Here is a 20,321-nt window from a genome sequence, read left to right as displayed (position 1 = left end):
GGGCAAGGATTTCAGTCTCTAGATGTGCAAAGCTGGTAGAGACATACCCTAAAAGACTGGCAGCTGGAATTGCAGCAAAAGGTGGTTCTGCAAAGTATTGACTCAGGGGGCTGAATAATTACGCACACCCCACTTTTCAGTTATTTATTTGTAAAAAATGTTTGGAATCATGTATGATTTCCGTTCCACCTCTCATGTGTACACCACTTTGTATCGGTCTTTCACCTGGAATTCCAATAAAATTGATTCATGTTTGTGGCTGTAATGTGACAAAATGTGGAAAAGTTCAAGGGGGCCGAATACTTTTGCAAGCCACTGTGTATATATATATGTATGTGTGTGTATATCTGCAGCGTCACTCACAGAGATCTCAACTTTTGTATATTACAGTCCAGCCTCACAATACGTAAGCAGATATCATAATATGCGTCAGTTACTTGACTGCTATAACACTTAAAAACCGTCCTCACCGTCTCACACTCTATGTGTTTCCTGCTGTTTTTTCTCCTCGTCCACGTCTCTGAAACATCCAGAGTACATTCTGTGCTCATCTCACTGAGCAGGCGTACAGGCACAGCCAAACGGGACGGCCGTGGCTCAGGGGGTTGGGAAGGGCACCTGTAACCGGAAGGTCGCCGGTTCGATCCCCGGCCTCTCTGTCCTGGTCGTTGTGTCCTTGGGCAAGACACTTTACCCTACCGCCTATACCGCCTACTGGTGTTGGCCAGAGGGGCCGATGGCGCGATATGGCAGCCTCGCTTCTGTCAGTCTGCCCCAGGGCAGCGGTGGCTACAACCGTAGCTTGCCGCCACCAGTGTGTGAATGTGAGCGTGAATGAATAATGTCATTGTAAAGCGCTTTGGGTGCCTTGAAAAGCGCTATATAAATCCAATGCATTATTTTTATTATTAAATGTCTCTAATCTTTGCCCTAGAAACAAGTCTAATATTTATCTGTGTCTGTAAGCGTGTTTGCATTGATCCTCAAAGGACTGAATGCCAACTCTCATGAGCACATTTGCAATGTGTGTATGAAAATAAGTATAAATACTTATTTAATAAAAGCTCACAAAATACCACTAATAAAAGGCCGGTTAGAATAATGTATTTCCCACAAATCACTGCCTTTGTTTGTATCTCTGTCACTGCAGGACCAACGTGGATCGAGAAGTCAGCGCTCTCAGGAGGCCGACAATTTTGTTGAAGAAAGAAGTGGAAGAAAAAAATACAACCGTGACGAGTTTGGGAAAGATTTTACTGTGAAAGCTTCCCTAAAAATGCATCAAGTTATCCACACCGGAGAGAGACCATTCAGCTGTGGAGACTGTGGAGAGTCTTTTACCAGGTCTGCAAGCTTAAAAAGACACCAACTGATCCACAGTGGAGAGAGACCGTTCAGCTGTGGAGACTGTGGAGAGTCTTTTACCAGGTCTGGACACTTAAAAACACACCAACTGATCCACAGTGGAGAGAGACCGTTCAGCTGTGGAGACTGTGGAAAGTCTTTTACCACGTCTGGACACTTAAAAACACACCAACTGATCCACAGTGGAGAGAGGCCGTTCAGCTGTGACGAGTGTGGAAAGTCTTTTACCAGGTCTGGAAACTTAAAAACACACAAACTCATCCACAGTGGAGAGAGACCGTTCAGCTGTGACGAGTGTGGAAAGTCTTTTACCAGGTCTGGAAAGTTAAAAACACACAAACTCATCCACAGTGGAGAGAGACCGTTCAGCTGTGACGAGTGTGGAAAGTCTTTTACCAGGTCTGGAAAGTTAAAAACACACAAACTCATCCACAGTGGAGAGAGACCGTTCAGCTGTGACGAGTGTGGAAAGTCTTTTACCAGGTCTGGAAAGTTAAAAACACACAAACTCATCCACAGTGGAGAGAGACCGTTCAGCTGTGACGAGTGTGGAAAGTCTTTTATCCACTCTGGAAGCTTAAAAACACACAAACTCATCCACACTGGAGAGAGACCGTTCAGCTGTGGAGACTGTGGAAAGTCTTTTACCGAGTCTGGAAGCTTAAAAAGACACCAACTAATCCACACTGGAGAGAGACCGTTCAGCTGTGGAGACTGTGGAAAGTCTTTTACGCGCATTTCACACTTAAAATCACATCAACTCATCCACAGTGGAGAGAGACCGTTCAGCTGTGACGAGTGTGGAAAGTCTTTTATCCACTCTGGAAGCTTAAAAACACACAAACTCATCCACACTGGAGAGAGACCGTTCAGCTGTGGAGACTGTGGAAAGTCTTTTACCGAGTCTGGAAGCTTAAAAACACACAAACGCATCCACACTGGAGAGAGACCGTTCAGCTGTGACGAGTGTGGAAAGTCTTTTGCCCACTCTGGAAGCTTAAAAACACACAAACTCATCCACACTGGAGAGAGACCGTTCAGCTGTGGAGACTGTGGAAAGTCTTTTACCGAGTCTGGAAGCTTAAAAAGACACCAACTAATCCACACTGGAGAGAGACCGTTCAGCTGTGGAGACTGTGGAAAGTCTTTTACGAGCATTTCACACTTAAAATCACATCAACTCATCCACAGTGGAGTTAAAGCGTACACCTGTGATCAGTGTGGCAGAGCTTTTACTCACAGTTACAGCTTACAGAATCATCTAGTTACCCACTCTGGAATTAAGGCGTACAGCTGTGACATTTGTGGAAAAACTTTCAGCCGGATAGGGAACCGAAATACACACCTACGCATTCACACCAGACATGATGTGTACAGCTGTGATCAGTGTGGTAAACAGTTTACTACAAACACAGAGTTACGACGTCACATGTTTACCCACACTGAGGAACGACCTTATAAATGTGACCTGTGTGAGAAGTCTTTTAAATCTCCACATTACCTGAAAGCACACCAACAGATCCACACCAGAAAGACTCTACAAGTGCAGTTACTGTGAGGTATGTATTTATATTTTTATCTTGTCAGCCCGACTGTTTGAAACAACTCTGCTCATCAAAGTGTGTTAGCATGTTAGCAATTCTACTGCATGGAAAGGCAGCTCTGAATGATTATTCAGACTCTAATCACAGGTTTTTAGGGATAGTGTTTGAGAATTGTGTTATTGTTATTGTAGCATTAAACTAGTATCACTTTAATGTTTTTACTCTTATCGTTTTTATAGCACATTAAATTGAGCTGAGTGTGATAATGTAAACAGTTAAATGTAATTGGACTTTGGCAGAGACGCTCTTTATTTCAGGTGACGTTCAGGATAAAAATGTTAAGGACTGACTTACACTGTCTTTGTGTTTTTGTTTAGAAGCAGAGCGACACAGATGGATCAAGTTCTCAACCCTGTCATCGCTGTGGGAAAGACTTTTGTTGTGACCTTTGTGGAAAGACTTTAAGTCATTGAAGGACTCTGAAAATACATCAACGTAGACACACTGGAGACAAAATGAACTACTGTAAAGAATGCGGGAGAGGCTTCACCACTTCGAAGGACTTCAAACAATATGAACTCCTTCACAGTGGCGTTAAAAAGCATGTCTGCGATCAGTGTGGGTCATCCTTCATCAGTGCACGTCAGCTTGAAAAGCATAAACGAGTCCACACATGAGAGAAACCATACAAGTGCAGACACTGTGACAAAACCTTTTCACAATCATGTGATCATACTAAGCATGAACGCAGACACATGAAAGAGAACTTCATCTGTGAAAGAGTTTGAGTAATCTCAGTTCATACTCCACTCAGAAACGATTCCATGTTACAAATAAACTGTTACGTCTTGATTCCCGCTTTTACTTTAATCTTGTAACCAGTACATTTGCATAACGACTGAAACCGGCCCAATGAATGAACAATGGGCTGTGAGGTCAATTTCTTCATCATTAATATGCAAATTCTTATGAGCATTGATCAACAACCACTGGTCAATGGCCATGAGTACCATTCACAGAGTAAAACTTTGCATAATGATTATGAAGTTTACTGTTACCAATGTTCAAAAACATTTACTAAATTATCTTCTCTGTGCAAACATCAGCGTGATGCAGGACTGAAATCATTGCCATCTCTGGATCACAGTGAATCTGCAGAGACAGAAAGATCCTCTTCTGGTTTCAGGGTCAGACTTAAACCCTTGAGATCAGGCTCCACAGAGTTCAGGTGGAGTCTTCTGTAAAGATCTGATGAGGCAGCTATGAATGAAAATGTGCCTCTTGTTACATTTTAAGCTTTCTAAACTGTTCTACTGTAGTGTTTGTGTTGAGTGGTTCGCTTTGTTCCAGCAGTTTGATTAAGAAATCTGTTTCCTGTTATATTTTTATTGAATGCATTGATCCATGTGTTCTGCAGGTTTTTTTTCAGCTTGTTTGTGTAATGAAATCCTGCAGCAATTAAACCAAAATTTTATTTGTTAAATAAAGAAATGGTTTACTGACAAAGAGTTTGAGCCGTGATGTCATTTCCTGTATATCAGAGCAACACCTGAAGTGACCAGTGTTTAAAGTCAGAGTCAAATGTTGTGTCAGCATGACCTTGTGAAAACTGCTTGGCGATGCTTCACTACGTTATCTGCTAACTGTTAGGGTGTAGAAGGACGAAACTCCCAGGGTGACCAGTGGCAGGAGCTTCCTGATGCAGAGAGTTGAGTGTGGGGGATATAAAAGAGAAGCTGAGGCATCCCAAGGTTAAAGCTGGCATAACTGAACTTTAATGTTTGATGTGTGTTTTGGCTCTCCTGCGCGCAGTAATTAATAGCTTGAACACAGCAGAGCTTGATATAAAGACCTGGGTGACAACTAACTTTATGCTGCTGATTATACTTGGCCCTAAAATACCTAGAAATATGGTATCTAACCAGATACTTGCTCTGGATGGCATTACCTTGGCCTCCAGTAACACCTTGGAGTAATATTTGACCAGGACATTAAACAAATATTTAGGGCTGTGTGATGAACCAAGTTGAAAAAGCAGAAGGAGTCACAAGAATTATTAGAAAAACAAAGTTTTCATTCATTTAACCCAAACATTATATTTATAAAAGTAATTAATGTTAAGCTCATAAAAAATGTCAACGAAACAAAACTGAACTCAGGCAAAGAACTGCAAACTTAACAAACCAAATGACTGCACAAAGAAATATAACTGACCTAAACAAACATAACTGACCTAAACATGAAATGGCACAGAAGGGTAAATATATTGTCTGATCAGACCACTATGACACACGAGGAGTTTTTCCTTTCCAGTCACCTTTCTCACTCACTATGTGTTAACAGACCTCTCTGCATCGAATCATATCTGTTATTAATCTCTGTCTCTCTTCCACTGCATGTCTTTATCCTGTTTTCCTTCTCTCACCCCAACCGGTTGCAGCAGATGGCCCCGCCCCTCCCTGAGCCTGGTTCTGCCGGAGGTTTCTTCCTGTTAAAAGGGAGTTTTTCCTTCGAACTGTCGCCAAAGTGCTTGCTCATGTTGGGCTTTTCTCTGTATCTACTGTACAATATAAAGCGCCTTGAGGTGACTGCTGTTGTGATTTGATATATAAATAAAATTGAATTGAAATGAAATTTAAAATGGGTGGACAGGCTGCACTCTCCCATAGACCTGTCACAGCACTGACAGCCTAGAACAGCATCATTGAAGTCTTTGTTTCTCTCCCGGAGTTATGAATCAATCCTCAAAAACTAGTCCCTTATTTCCTGAGTGGGGCAAAACTAGCATAAGCCAGAGAATAAGCAGCAGTGAAAATATCTGCACTGACAACGTGCCAATAAACTACAGTCATACCACATGTAGGAGGACCTGCAGTCACTGTGTTTAAAGTGGACATGAAACAGTACCTGTATTAGGTTTTATTTGAGATGTTCACATGATGTGATCATCACTGTTTTATGCAATATTAAGGTGTGATTTAACCACAAGTCTCTCCTTTTCCCAGCCCAACAGTTTACAACATAACAGGCCCGTGTGCAATCAACCCACCTTTGTCTACAACATGTCTCAAAGCCTCTGTTTGCTGCCCTGTAATCTTTGTGCCCCACAGCTTTTAACTGAACTCTGCTTGGATTTTGCCTTTTTGCTTTTTTTCCACCTCCTGACTTCTGTATTCCTTCCCTGATCTGAAAGACAAAATCAGATTCATCTAAAACTCAACACTTCAACACCGACCTGCTGGATGATTCACTAACAGCCACTCTCTTCTCTGGCCCTTCGTTACACCTTTCCAAGGTCCCCAGATCTTATGGGGAATATAAAACATCACCACTGCCTATTAAGTGTATTTCTAATTAGTTAGTTTATAATTAGTTGAGTTAGTTTCTTAGCACGTCACTACAGCCCCCTCAGACTGTGTTTTCTGCCGTCTAAAGATAATATTGATAGTGTGTGGATTTACAGAGCTGGAGACTTTCTTTTTGCCGAGGTCATTAATCATGTCAAACCGCAGACACGCTGACAGACTGAGAAGACCGCTCGTGAAAACGACCAATCTGCGGATCCACACACGATGAACACACAGAGTGGAGTCTGTAAACAAATCTAACTGTTAACCTGCAACACAGGGTCACGTGCCTCCCTCAGTTGGGAACTCTCCTAAAATAAAGTACTGGAACGCACCGCGCGCTTTATGGCAACTTGGCTCCGCCCCCACACGTTAGTAATGTCACGTAGTGTCGGTCGTGGGTTTTGTCACACCAGCCCTCATACTTTCACAAACACAGTCGCTCTGTGTGAATCAAACCGCAGGTTCACAGTGTGCATTCAAACAGCGCTCAGAGTCAGTGTGTTCATGAGGAGCAGGAACAGCAGAAACAGCGTCATCCTCCTGTAAACACGCAGAAAACCGGCTGAACGTCCCGTTAAATTAAATGTGCCAAACTTTGAAATGTTAAATGAGTCATTCCACCGAATGGGTGCCATTTTCATCCCCTGGAAATTATATTTATAAATTCTGATGAAGATTAACTGTAAAACACATTTTCTTATTAAGCAAAATGTCACACATATTGATCTGATTGAAAATTTAAGATATATGTTGTGAAGGAATAATATAAGAACTGCCTTGAATACTGAAAAAAAACAGTATTTGTCACCTGTCCTCATTACATCTTAAAATGAAACATATTGAATACAATCCTAAAGAAATGTTGAGGTTTTGTGCATTTTGTGGTGACTGCATTTCCGCTCTATGCATTGCATAAATCTTTGAGTCTTGAATCTTGAATATTTCCATAGAAACCTATAATAATTTTGTTAAATATACACTTTAGTCATGTCCCTGGGTTTTCACCCAGTCCTGTTACCCTAACATATTATCCCGTGTAAAAAATGTGGAACATTGCAGAAGTCACATGCACAACAGGAAGTTGCATAAGGTGAATCTTTTAAAAGCCATGCAAAGACCAAAAGTACGTTTTCTCATTTATTTGATATTTTAACTATGGCTGAATATCAACATACAGCCCCATTACCTTAATTATAGCTTAGTTGTTATTTGATTATTTTAAAAATCAAATGTTGGGGAAAATCATTAGATTGTGCTCACTGTCCTCATACTAGCAAGGATGCCATGTGGCTATATTGCAAACTGTATGCTAAAAACTCACTCCTATTACTTTCAGTCCTGTTACACATATAAGGAGTAGACTGAGTACCAGTTACAGGAGTGAGTAGAGTCAATGGATTAAATGATTTATTAATGAGAATATTTGTTGATTTTACTCTGTTTACCTGATTTTTAAGTTGTACAGTTGAAATTACTTGAATTGTTGAGATTTATGTTCAGTTTCGTGATATAAATAAATACTGATATGAAGTCAATGCAAAGGTGGAGAAAGACACAGCATAATATCAAGGAAAGAAAAGAAACTGAACTGCACCTTGTTACCCCTCGAGACTTATTGGGACACATATATGTGCAAAATGCATGAGAATCTGGGTTGTTGTGCAGAAGCTTCACCACTTGAAAGTGATGACTGTCGATCTGGATGATCTTGTGAAAGCCATCACACAGAAAACAAACTGCATGTACGGAGAATGTTCTGAGTGCAAGGATCTCTCTTCCCAGTCTCCATCCAGTACAATGCAGAGAGCCAAGTGACTTATCTCCAGCAGGCAGTAGTGGATTAGGAGCACAAGAATGACCCCAGTGGCAAAACATCCAAAGTAACAATCAAAAAAGAGACGAGGCTTGAAAGCACATGAAGACTTGATTCATGTTGACCTCTGAAAATGAGCTCTGAAAATATAGCACAGAGATACAAGCAGTCCACTTCAGAACATCACACCAGCACACAGATGTGCTTTATATACATACATCCTCCCATCCAACGTCCTTCTGCACAGTGTCCCCATCAAGACTTAAGGGCCCACCAGCAATCTGGCAGCACTTGTCACCAGTGCTCAATTACATGCAGAGGGCACATTCACAATCCACTTTTGCAGTGATGCTTTCAATAGAGACAGAGAGGGAATTGTTTTATGTTTTCTACTGAACTGTTCAAACTAGTATTCACTGCTGGGACATGAAACGGCGAGCCACAGAAGGGTCCACTGGATGGTGTGGGATGAACCCTCAAGAGGACAGCACAGAAATAGCACCAACTGTCTTGTCAGCAACGGGAAATTTCAGATGCTGCAGATCTGTTTACTGTGTGGCTCAATTTTATATGAGTGCTTGATGTTTGTTGTATATTAGCTGCTATGACAACTCAGATTCCCTCTGGGATTAATAAAGTCTCTTTGATTCTGAAAAGGCAGAAATGGCAATCAAGTTGTTTGAAGCAGTTGAGAAAGCAGTTCAGGAGATGGTTAAAGATGGGCCATCAGTTCCATCCACTGAGGACACATCAGGCAGGTCTCATTTCCCAAGAACTGACATACAGGGACGTCAGCTGCCAGTGCACAGCAAAACAAATTCTGACCTGTGAGTGCTTTAACCTCCTAGGACCTGCCGTCCACATGTGGACATCACATTTTTGGTTATTTTGACCAAAATACTCAATTTTGCTCTACATGGGGCTGATATCCACTTACGAGGACATTATACTGCTACTGTTCTGTCAAAATTTCAAATGAATATCCTCATTTGTGGCTCTCATTTTTCTTCAAAAAAACAAAAAAAGGTATACAAAAAAATCTGGAAATTCTTTGTTTTTGCATTCGTCAGGCCCCAATATGCCCAAATATCAAAGAGAAATTAAAAATGCATGTCGTGGAAGAGTTCGGGTCTTAGGAGGTTAATACAAAGCATTTAACATTCAATCAACAGACAGCACCCACAGCCACAGAAACTGTGGCAAAAAGGTCACACAAGTTTGTTTTCACAGAAAACTCCCACACACGTGCACACTAACATCCAAACACACTCAGGACATGTTCAGTACTGTTACCCAATATTCATTCCTTGTTACTGTCTGCAAATATGTTTGGTTGATCTTTCATCCAGTTGGTTAATAAATTACATGATAATAAATTTGATAAGCTTGAGGTTTGTGTCTACTTGAATTAATAAGTGTGCCTCTGGATCGATATGATTTCTGCTTATATGGGGCGATCGTGGCTCAAGAGTATCTGTAGTTAAAGTAGTTGAATTATGTTAACTGCTGTAGATCATATAATATCCTTTAGTCTAGATTGTGTGCTCTGTATGTAGTTTTAGTTTGCATTATACTTCTGACCTAAAAGAGTGTGAAAATCATTAGATCTATTGGATTGACCTGTATTACTCGACACTGTTGAATGTGTTACACTGTTTCTTGACATTTCATACTGTTGAAACATGAAGAGAATGTTGTGTGCAGGAGACCTTGTGTCTAGGAAAGGAGAGACAGAGCACATTCCATACCCCCACCTTTACAGAGAGCAGAAAAACAAGGAGCCGAGGTCATAACTTAGGTGCCGGGAGAGAGAAAGAATGTGAATGTTTAGGCTTTTACGACTAGGTGGGGGCTACTAGAGGCTATAAAAGACTAAGTGACCCGTCACCATTTTGAGTTGTATTATTGTATTATGTTGTATTAAAAATGCCAAATGTGCATATTGGGCTTTCCAAATTAATCTGTTCGCTGAGTTGCACGAATTTTCACATTAAATTTGTCGATGTCTGGTTTTCGGCGCAAGATACTAACAACATAAGTTGAGGCTGAATTCCAGTGTGTCAGATGAACTGCTTCTAGCAAGATACTAATAATATACTACGTTGAGTCTAGTTGCAGCCCACGTTACCTTCCACATTTAACTTTGTCTAAGACTGGCTTCTGTAGCAATAAGATATTAGAATCTCTTTCGGAGATGCGGCCGTAAGTTCAGCACATTGAATAGAGGTTTGAAGCTGGTTTATGGTGCGGTTGATGCGGCCATAAAATTAGTATAAACTTAAGGTAAAGCAGATGCTGGCTTACGGTGCGGTTGAGCGCCAGTAACGCGGCCGTAGGTTTTGGTTTATGATGCAGCCGTGTTCTGGTGATGCGGCCATAAGTGCAGTATGAGTGGTACCTGGTTTCAGCACATTGAATAGAGGTTTGAAGCTGGTTTATGGTGCGGTTGTGCCTCAAGGGATGCGGCCATAAAATTAGTATGAAAAAAAGGTAAAGCAGACGCTGATTTACGGTCCGGTTGTGCGCCAGGATTGCGGTCATAATGTCTGGTTTATGATGCTCCGGTGATGCGGCCATAAGTGCAGTGAAAGGGGTATCTGGCTTACGGTGCGGTTGTGCTTTAGAAATAGTTCTAAATTGAGCTCAGAGGTTTCTGTGCATGTTTCCGCTGGTGAAAGGCGCTCTCTGTGTGTCTTACTGCTGGTGAAACGCGCTCTGGGTGTGTTTCTGTGTGTGAAGCATGAACACAGTGACAGTGACGGTTGATGTGTGAATAGGAGGACATTAGTGCGAAGAAAATGCTTTAAGATCAAAGGTTGACGCCTAGTGTACCTGTGGAAATTAATTTTGCCCTGGGGTTGGCTCCCCCACCGTACGTTGGACACGGCGTACGGACCAGCGGCGTCTGGAGGTCCAGGCTTATCACCTGAGAGCTGAGGGCCCTCAAACGATAACAGAATAACACTGAAACCGCTGTGTAATCACGGGTTCACATTTATTCTGGAATAGAACAAGAAAATGCTTTGACATCTAAGGTTGAGTTCTATCATAGGTGAAAGATAAGAAAGGTTGAAGTCCTCGCTTCAGTGGTTGAAATTGTTGTGTGCCTGTCCCCTGACGAGTGTGAAATTAAATAAAGAGGGAATTTGGAGCCACATAGAGATAGACGGGCATAATTGGGTGTATTACTCTGTGGTGTAATAAAAAATTAAAGAAAAAAGAGAGAGAGTAAGAGGTGTGTAGTGGAGAATTATTGAGAAGCAGAGAGAGGAGTGTGTTGGGAGACTGGCGTGCAGTTTGCGCTGTCAAGGTGGGCGTGTTGCCTGCTTATCTGTTTAACAGTGATGAAAATGATATTAAATAAATCTCTTAGTGTGTTAATACAGGAAGCTACGGACCTGGACCAACTGCCCCCACAAGCACAGCGGCCGAAGCAAAATTATAGTAATGGGAACCACACCCAGCACGAATCAGCAGCTGTGAAACAGACAGCAGCGAGGAGAGAATTAGAGGAGAAATGGAGGTTTTAAGAGCACATGAAATTGGGTTGAAGTTTGGGGCCAACGGACTTGTGGAGGTTGGGAAGGCGTCCGGAGCATCACAACAAAAGGTGAAACAAAAACACACACAAGCAGAGAAATGTGAGAGAAAGGCTCCTTTTAAGGTAACGCCTAGTTTGAGAAAAAGTTAAAAAATGACCTGCCTGCCTACAAATGCACACACACGCAATGAAGAAACAGCTTACACTCATGAACACCTGAAGATTTTCCAGCAAGGTTAAAGCAGCAAAAATTAACATACACCTGTTGTTTTTTAATGATAAAGTTTATCCATTACTAACAAATAAACCCTCTGGGTTGCAGGACAACAATTTAACTTCAAGGAAAGAGAAAATAAAGAGACTGGTATGACCAACTAGTGATGAAATAACAAATTTAGTGGTTAAGAGTCAAACTGTGAGATGTTTTCTGAACAACACAAGTGATTACTGATGGAAAGAAAATTCTCTTTTGTGAGTTCAAACATGATCTTAAGACTTTGAACATGTGCATGTTGTCCTGTCAACTTGGTGGGTTATGAGTTGATTATATCATGAGGAAGAGAAAAAAAAAAAAAAGGGGGAGAGAAGGCTGACACAGGGCCTGGCCCGGTGTTTCTCCCCTCTCGTTGTAACACAGCCAACACAACATCATTTTCCTGTTTGTACACTTCTGTTTGTTTTTGTTTTGTTTTGTTTTTTTGTTTTTTCTCTTTATGTTTAATTACAGGCTGCTTTGCCGGCCCTGGAAGCCGAGGCTGACCTGGACTCCTGCTCTCCCCTCTACGTGACCCTGACCAAATGCTGCAACGGCTGGACCCACAACAACAACCTGAAAAATGTCAACAGTGCTGCAGGAATGCGATCTCATGCAGCAGAGACGGAGAGCACTAAACCTAAGGCCCGTTTCACTACACGGGGGAAAATTCTCCGACAGCTTCAGCTGACAGAGCTGTGACGAGACGCCCGCCAAGCCCGAATGAAAAGTAAGGCCAAACAAAAGAATGCTGATCTTGATAACTCTGCATTCACACTGTGCAGGACAGTGATGGACCAACACGGCAGCGAAAAGGGCGTGACCGAGACCGAAGGAGCAACTGAGGTCAGAAGGCACCTCAGAATGGACAAAAACACAGAAGAAGATGCAGGTTTCACCTGCAGTGAGCATGGACTGGAGAAAGGACTGCCCCAATTGGGGTCAGAACCAGGACGGACTGAACTTTGAACAGCAGCAGTAATGGTGGCAAGCGGACTGAAAAGGAGGAGGGCAGGACCCCAGGGCACGCTTCAGGCTGTGGTTTACCCAGAACACCAGAACAGGAAAGTGATGAACACACACACAAACACACACGTCTACATACACTGACTCAGAATGAAGAGAAACACACACATGAACACATATACACTTATTGATTCAGTGAGAAATGACACACACACACACACACACACACATCGAAATGCTGATTCATTGAGAAGTGATCCACACACATACACATGCACACGCTTGTGCAATGAAGAGTGACACACACACACATGCTGATGCAATGAAGAATGCTTTGCTTATGCTGATATGCAAAACGCTGCACACAAACATCCAAATATATAATTTTTATGAGGAGCCATTGATTACTTAGAATGTGTTTTATGTCACCCAAAGAGCATTTATGTAGAGTTAAGGAATAAGGTCTAAAACAGTTTGGTTATGAAAACAATGTCTGTGCGTGATGTCTGTTTATGGCTCAAGGCCTTGACTGAATTCTTTGCTGTGCTTCACACAGCCTGGTGAGCAACAGAGGCACAGAGTGAAAATGATGAATTAATAGTGTAAGTTTTAGGTCAGAGTACCACATTTTCTGTGATTGAGATTTAATTCAAGGAGGAACAAAGGTGCTGCGGTACCTGAGGTTCTCATTCCTACACAATATTGTCCCGGCAGGAAGCAAAACTTTCCTGTGAATTTCTGGTTGATTTTTGGGTTTTGCTTAGCGCTAGCTTGATTTTATCAGTGAGCTTTGGCTTGTGTTCTTTCTCTAAGAGAGAGAGAGATGGTTTTATGCTTGGACATGTCTGCAATGGGCCCTAGTATGAGTTATTTTATTAGTATTTCGTTGGTTATGTCTGTCTTTGTTTTTGTTACAGTGCACTGAGATAAGAACATCTGAGAGGTGTGATCCACTGGTGGTGATATTTTGTGAGTTCATGATTTAACAATCAGCTCTTTAAACCAGGCCTGAAAGATTGAAATTTAAAGCGCTATAAAATATTATTACTGTGAACAGTCGCAGAGTGTGCTTCTCCATGATTGTAATTGGCTTGGGAGAAATTCACTTATATGGGACACTGATTGCGTGGTAAGTCCTGAGTCTAAAAGGATTGCAGCGAGTCAATCCAGTCCAAAAAACAAGGAATTGTTTTCCTTTAAAATGATGACGTCATCTTGCTGGTGATGGATGCTTGAATAGGTCGCGCGTGAGACTCCATTATCAGCAATATTCAGTATGAATGTGAGTGAATGAATGCATGTGACTGGACTGTGATGGACTGACTATACTGAGACAAAGACTGCACGGACGTTAGGATTAGTAAATGCCGACAAACAATTCACTCAGCCGGCAAGAGAAGGGTGGATGCTTCGCTTTGTTTTGTTTTGTTTTTGCAGGAGCAGGAGGATAAGAGAGGCTGGAGGAGGAGACAGTAACTTCACATGAAAGTGTAGGGCTGCAGATTTAACCCTTTGGTTGCTAATTTTGAGTTACTGATGTTTGCATTAAGAAAACTGTGCTTTATTAGATGTGTTTTGATCAAGGTATCATGTTATATTATTGGGAATGCCAAATGCTACAGTGGAGAAAACTTTTGAGATCACTTATGACTGGAATATGTTACTATTAACCATAGCAGGCCACTGTAAAAAGTTAATTACATTTTATAGAGGAAAATCACCAAAACTTTAACAATATTTATGAATAACAGGGGAATGGTAGACTTGTCACATTCAAAATAGAGATATGATGTCACTAACCTTTCCTTTTAATTTTCTAGCTCCGATGAATTGACACATGGGAGTGTGTCAAAAAGGGGGAAGTTGAGTCTGAACATCAAACAATGGTTTTATGAACATTTTATGACTTTATTTGTGTGTTTAATAATTTAGGTATGGTAAAACTTAAGCTTATGGTATGTTAGACATAGAAATGGTTCATTAATTTTGGATTTCTTTTACACACACATAGATTATGATTAGAATAAGTTCCTTGGTCAGAGAGTCCTGAGCATGATATTTTAAACCAAATTTGAATCACTAGAAGAACAACGGATAACAACATTAGATTATCAAGGCTAGGGAGAGAGGTGTTTTGGTTTTCTGTCTCTTCCAGAGAAAGGAACAGACACCAGACGAGGACACGGAGATATGAGGATTTTTCACAGCAGAGACAGACGTAGGGACTGCCGAGACAGCAACTGGGGTCAAGTGTCATGGCGTTTGGGCTCCTCGAGAAGATGGATCCCATAAATACAGCAATAACCAGGAAGGGGTTGGCGAAAATCTAGGAACACCAGACCAACGGGGTTCGAGAGGCTCTTGGCAAAAAGGGGGACACGGCGGTGACTCCAAAATACACAGATCTTTCTTTGAAATCGGGGCAGAATAATCCCCTGATCTGTGCAACGACTAAAGGGTGGTCTAACCCCAGAGGTCGAAGAAAGAAGCTGAGAATCACCCGACTGGAAGATACTGGTAGCTGCAGCAATAAAATAAAGGTTAAAAGCTCCTTAGATATGGAACGCCAGGACTGCCATAATGAAATAATTAAATACACCATTAAATAATTAATTAAATGTGGCAATAATTAATGAAAATTGGAATTAATTAATTAAATAAATAGTTATGACACATTTAATTAATTAATTATTGACACATTTAATTAATTATTTAATGATATATTTATTTATTTCATTTTGGCAGTCCTGGCGCCTGGCTCTCACCATGAAATAATTTTATCTGTCAGCTTCACCCATCAAACTCAGGGGGCGGGGTTAACGCTGATCGACTCAAAACCATTGCTTTGGCCTGGTGGCCATTGTTTTTAGCACCCAACAACCGGCAGAACTGAACTTTGAAAAACCCTGTTTGTGTGTCACCAAATACCGTTTTAATATTTTTTTAGCCGAGAATGTAGTGGTTTAATCTTCATATGTGTGGCCGATTTGTCAAGATACAGCCTCTTTGCAAAAGTGCTTCGATGATTTCGAAGATGTCTGCCCAGTCTCACGGCAAAGCGTGGGATAGACCCACTCGCCTCGCAAGCAATCGAGCTGTTGTTACCACCGACAAAGCGCAGGCCTCGGTACACAGCTGTAATAACCCCCACTGACACCGACTTCTTTTACTGAGGTTATGTTTATCAGGATTTTATTTCCTGATGTTCTTATGTGTCCTACATGTTTCAGTCGCAAATTCTGAATTATAACTAACATTAAAAACATGTTTAAGGAGGAGAGAGAGCAAATAAATTCGATTAACAGCTGATCTTTGGGTTTTTGTTCAGTAATCTGCATGACCTGCGTATAAACGCATAAAAGAGATAACGTTGGTGTTTCCGTCATGTAGTAACTGCTGGCTTTAACTATACAAAGGTTGTTCGACACTATGAAACACATACAGACTTCATGATGTTCGGCTAATATTTTTATCGTGAATATTAATCATGAGGGTGACCTGTACACCACGGAGCGAGGTCAGCATATCCACGATATCTTCAGATCTCTGAGTTAACCCAGAGTTTCCCAGCTGACTATCTAACTGTCATCTACGAATATGTCACGGGTCATATCAATATGATTTTACAGAAAAGCATCCTTATTACTGCCAACTATTCCAGAGACGTGGAAATCTACAGCATAAAGAACACAAAAATATAGCAGTCTAACACAACACTGTAACAGAGATGAACCGTCAGTTTGTCGCAGATCAAAGTGGAATGAAAGTGATTGGTTGAACAGGTGTTCGTGATCTGTTTTATCTGCATTTTCATCAGTGTAAGAGACTCAGCAGCAGATTAGAATAACAGTTATACATTTAATAAATTACCAAATGAATCCACGATCGAACCTGTTCCGACAATTTGAATTTGTGTTCCCTCAGCTGCAGACTCGCTGCTGTTTAAATGTTTGAGAGGAAGATTAGATATAAAGCAAACATCAAACAGACTCAGTCTGCGTTCACATTTGATATGAGGCCAGCACGTATAGTGGCTGTGTCCTGTTTTAAGATCACACATGTAAAATTTTTGTCTGACCTCCGTCGATCCAGCCGCTCAGAGTCCGTGGTTACCATGGTTACTGCATAAGCAGCTATAATGTAAACATTAGGCAGCATGGGTGTTTATGTTTTTTATTGCAAAAGAACCGTCTGAATGGTTAACTGAAGTTAACTTGGATGAATTATAGTTAAGAAGTATCACAGATAACGCCCATGTGAGCTGCTGAAATCAGTAGGCTATTACTGAAATACACGTGCTATATCATAAAGTATGATTTAAATAGGGAGGTCCTATTAACATGTTTAGTTTTAAAGGACACCTTCCTGCCTTTAGTCTCATTCATGAGCAGTATTAGTTTTCTTCTAACATCCAGAAGTCTTCACGATGTGTTTCATAGTTTGTAACAAGCCTTTGACAGTTAAACATAACATGACCGAAAAAGCAAAAAAAAAAAAAAAGAGAGAGAAAGAGAAATCACACAAATTATATGTTAACCTCATTTATTTTTAGTTAAGTAAACTCTAAAAATTCTAGCAGATAGCTGGTGCTTAGAATACAGTTGAATAACTATTAAAAACAGATGATATAATATTTCTGTCCAGGTTGCAGTCTTCATAATGAACATGCTGTTGCAAACTCTGCTCCTCTCGGTGGAAATGCGCCTTCTCTTTCCTCTTTGTATAAAAACATTTTAAAAGTCAGTTTAATCTCAAAATTCACTGTTAAATCCAAAACACACCAGATAAAGAAAAGCGAATAGTTCAGTCTAACACATGTGCCAGTGAACCATTAAACGTCTGTAAAACTCTGCAGTCATGAAACATAACTTTAATTTGAGCCAAACCGATTTGCTCAGTTGTAAATAAAACAGCGAAGTAAACGTGACCCGACAGACAAAACCTGAGTGAATTAAGTCCAGCATTTAACCACTGAGAGCAAAAACTCAGGTGAGGTTTCAAAGCTGTGTGCGGTGATTGGACATCAGCCGCTGATAAAGTGGGTTCGCCTATAGTGCTCTGTAAGGAAACAAGCTCCAGCAGCTCTGCGCTCGGGAAAAATACTACATTTACTTATCTTGTGCAGAAAAATACGCTGACATTGCGTTATATCAAGCACCGGCTGCCCAGTTAAACTGTGACTATCACCAGGTAACGTGGGGGTGTTTCTTTAATTAGCAGCAGGTGTTAAACAGCTGACAGGTGAGGAGGAGGACGCATGCAGGTAAACTGAGGGCCTGCTGAGCTGATCGCTGGTGTCCTGAGAAACATGTCAGCTCGTTCTTTATGTTACAGAAGCACAGAGACACAAGACCAGAGACGATCGTTCAGTGAAAATGAGAATCTGCGAATGCAACATGTGGAATATGTAAACAAACCAGTTGACGTAACCCCCTCGGTGCACTCTGTCAGCTGACTGTTAGCAGAGCAGTGAAATCTCTGAAAACATCTGAGCACTTTTGCAAACATGTTCTATGTTGACAACCTGACCAGACATGTGAAGATTACGGCGCGACATTTGCGTGTAGTTGGTGACAGAAAAACGGGGTATTTTAAAACTACACCACCACCATTGCTGCCTGTGATTTGAAATGCATTCTGGGATACCTGGCTGCCTCAAGTCTACAGAAGCAATCGATTATCTAGGATCGACCAGTTTTGACTTACATTGCACGGCAACCAATCAAATGTTAGAGAAGCTGCATGGGCAGCTTTAACCCCGCCCCGTGAGTTTGATGGGTGAGGCTGACAGATAAAATTAATTCATGAGGAGAGCCAGGCGCCAGGACTGCCAAAATGAAATAAATAAATATATCATTAAATAATTAATTAAATGTGCCAATAATTAATTAAAATGTGAAATACATAAATAATTAATTAAATGTGTCAATAATTAATTAATTACATGTGTCATAACTATTTATTTAATTAATTAATTCAAATAATTAATTAATTATTGCCACATTTAATTAATTATTTAATGGTGTATTTAATTATTTCATTATGGCAGTCCTGGCGTTCCATACTTAGACAGAGGTTCTAGTCTGAGTACATTTGAAAGGTATAAGGTGGCACCAAAATGGGGGTGGGAAACTGGAGCACCAAAATAAAGCTGTGGGAGAATTGGGGAGTAATGGGAGTGTCATCTGTATTTTGTTGTTGTAATCATAGTTTTACTTGCATCTGAACTGCTAATCACAGAGGTCATCCTATATATGGTCGACCCGTTAAAGGGGGACAGAGGGCCTCAGGACCAAGGAGAACGTGGACCTTGCGACCCTGGAGTGTATGTTGTAAGTGATCTCTTTGAGAAAAGACATCAAAGGGGGAATTGTGAGATTATTAGTAAAACATATGTTATTTTATGCCTGTAGTCAAGGTAGTTGAATTATGTTAACAGCTGTAGATCATATAATATCCTTTAATCTAGATTGTGTGCTGTGTACGTAGTCTAGTTCCCATTATACTTTTGGGTTAAAAGAACATAATCATTTTGTAGTTCATTAGATAAGTGTGCATCACTCTGTACCCTTGATCTGCTGTGAATGTGTTACACTGTCTTCTTGACATGTTTTACTCCTGAATCATAAAAAGAAATGTTGTGTGCAGGAGACCTTGTGTCTAGGATAGGAGAGACGGACCACATTCCATACCCCCACCTTTACAGAGAGCAGAAAGACAGGGAGCCGAGGTCATAACTTAGGCGCCGTGTGAGAGAAAGAATGTGAATGTTTAGGCTTTTTATGACTGGGTGGGGGCTACTAGAGGCTATAAGAAGCTGAGTAACCCGTCACCATTTTGAGACTTGCTGTGACCCTCTGCAGGCAGGTCTCCCCATCATGATGGTTCTTATGCTGTTAAGTGTTGAATTGTATGGAAATAAAGTATTGTTGATTGAGCATTTATACACCAAGTATTGTCCTTCCTTCAGCCCAAAGATTAAAAGAATTGGGAGATTTTAACAAGTGCCATTTCTGGGAGTATTTTAAGTTGCTATACATCAATACAACCATTATATCCCAAATTTTAATCATATGTATGCACTAAGTCATCAGTAACTACATAAATTGCAATAGTGGTATTTTTACACAAATTTCTAGTTAAAGTAATTTCAGAGGTTCATCCCTCAAAATTGCAAATGTAAAAAAGTTGCATAAAACAGTTTCCAAATTAATTTTGAGTGTCTTCATAGTTTTATTTTTGAGATACACCAATTTGTATATACTGCAGCCACCAACTTTGAAATTCTCATTTACATGACTTATTTAAACATTCTCCTCTTGAATGCAAAATTCTTAAAAACATCTTTTATCCTTTAAGAGTAAATAAATCTGAAAGCTGTTCCATCCTAAAAGAGTACAACAATGTGTAGTTTATGATGTTCTAAAGGTTTCAGCATCTTTTTGAATTTGTCACATGTGTGGAAAGGTATGAGTGAGCCTTTGTATCA

General features: G+C 40.7%; 2 protein-coding genes across 2 annotated transcripts in view; one reads left to right on the top strand and one right to left on the bottom strand.

The window, feature by feature from the left end:
• LOC109195581 (uncharacterized) overlaps positions 1 to 20,321 on the bottom strand; it is a 375,002-nt gene that overhangs the window by 206,719 nt on the left and 147,962 nt on the right. The window lies entirely within an intron of this gene.
• LOC112844452 (zinc finger protein 708-like) lies at positions 1,155 to 2,671 on the top strand. Its single transcript, XM_025904170.1, is given in 2 exon segments — positions 1,155 to 2,467; positions 2,469 to 2,671. Coding segments are annotated over 2 exon segments (1,257 nt in total). The 5' UTR covers positions 1,155 to 1,276; the 3' UTR covers positions 2,535 to 2,671.

The sequence above is a fragment of the Oreochromis niloticus genome, unplaced genomic scaffold (genome assembly GCF_001858045.2).
Source record: "Oreochromis niloticus isolate F11D_XX unplaced genomic scaffold, O_niloticus_UMD_NMBU tig00000235_pilon, whole genome shotgun sequence".
In the NCBI taxonomy this organism is placed as follows: Eukaryota; Metazoa; Chordata; class Actinopteri; order Cichliformes; family Cichlidae; genus Oreochromis; species Oreochromis niloticus.
The sequence above is the reverse complement of the archived record's forward strand: the minus strand, read 5'-3'. Positions and strand labels throughout refer to the sequence as shown.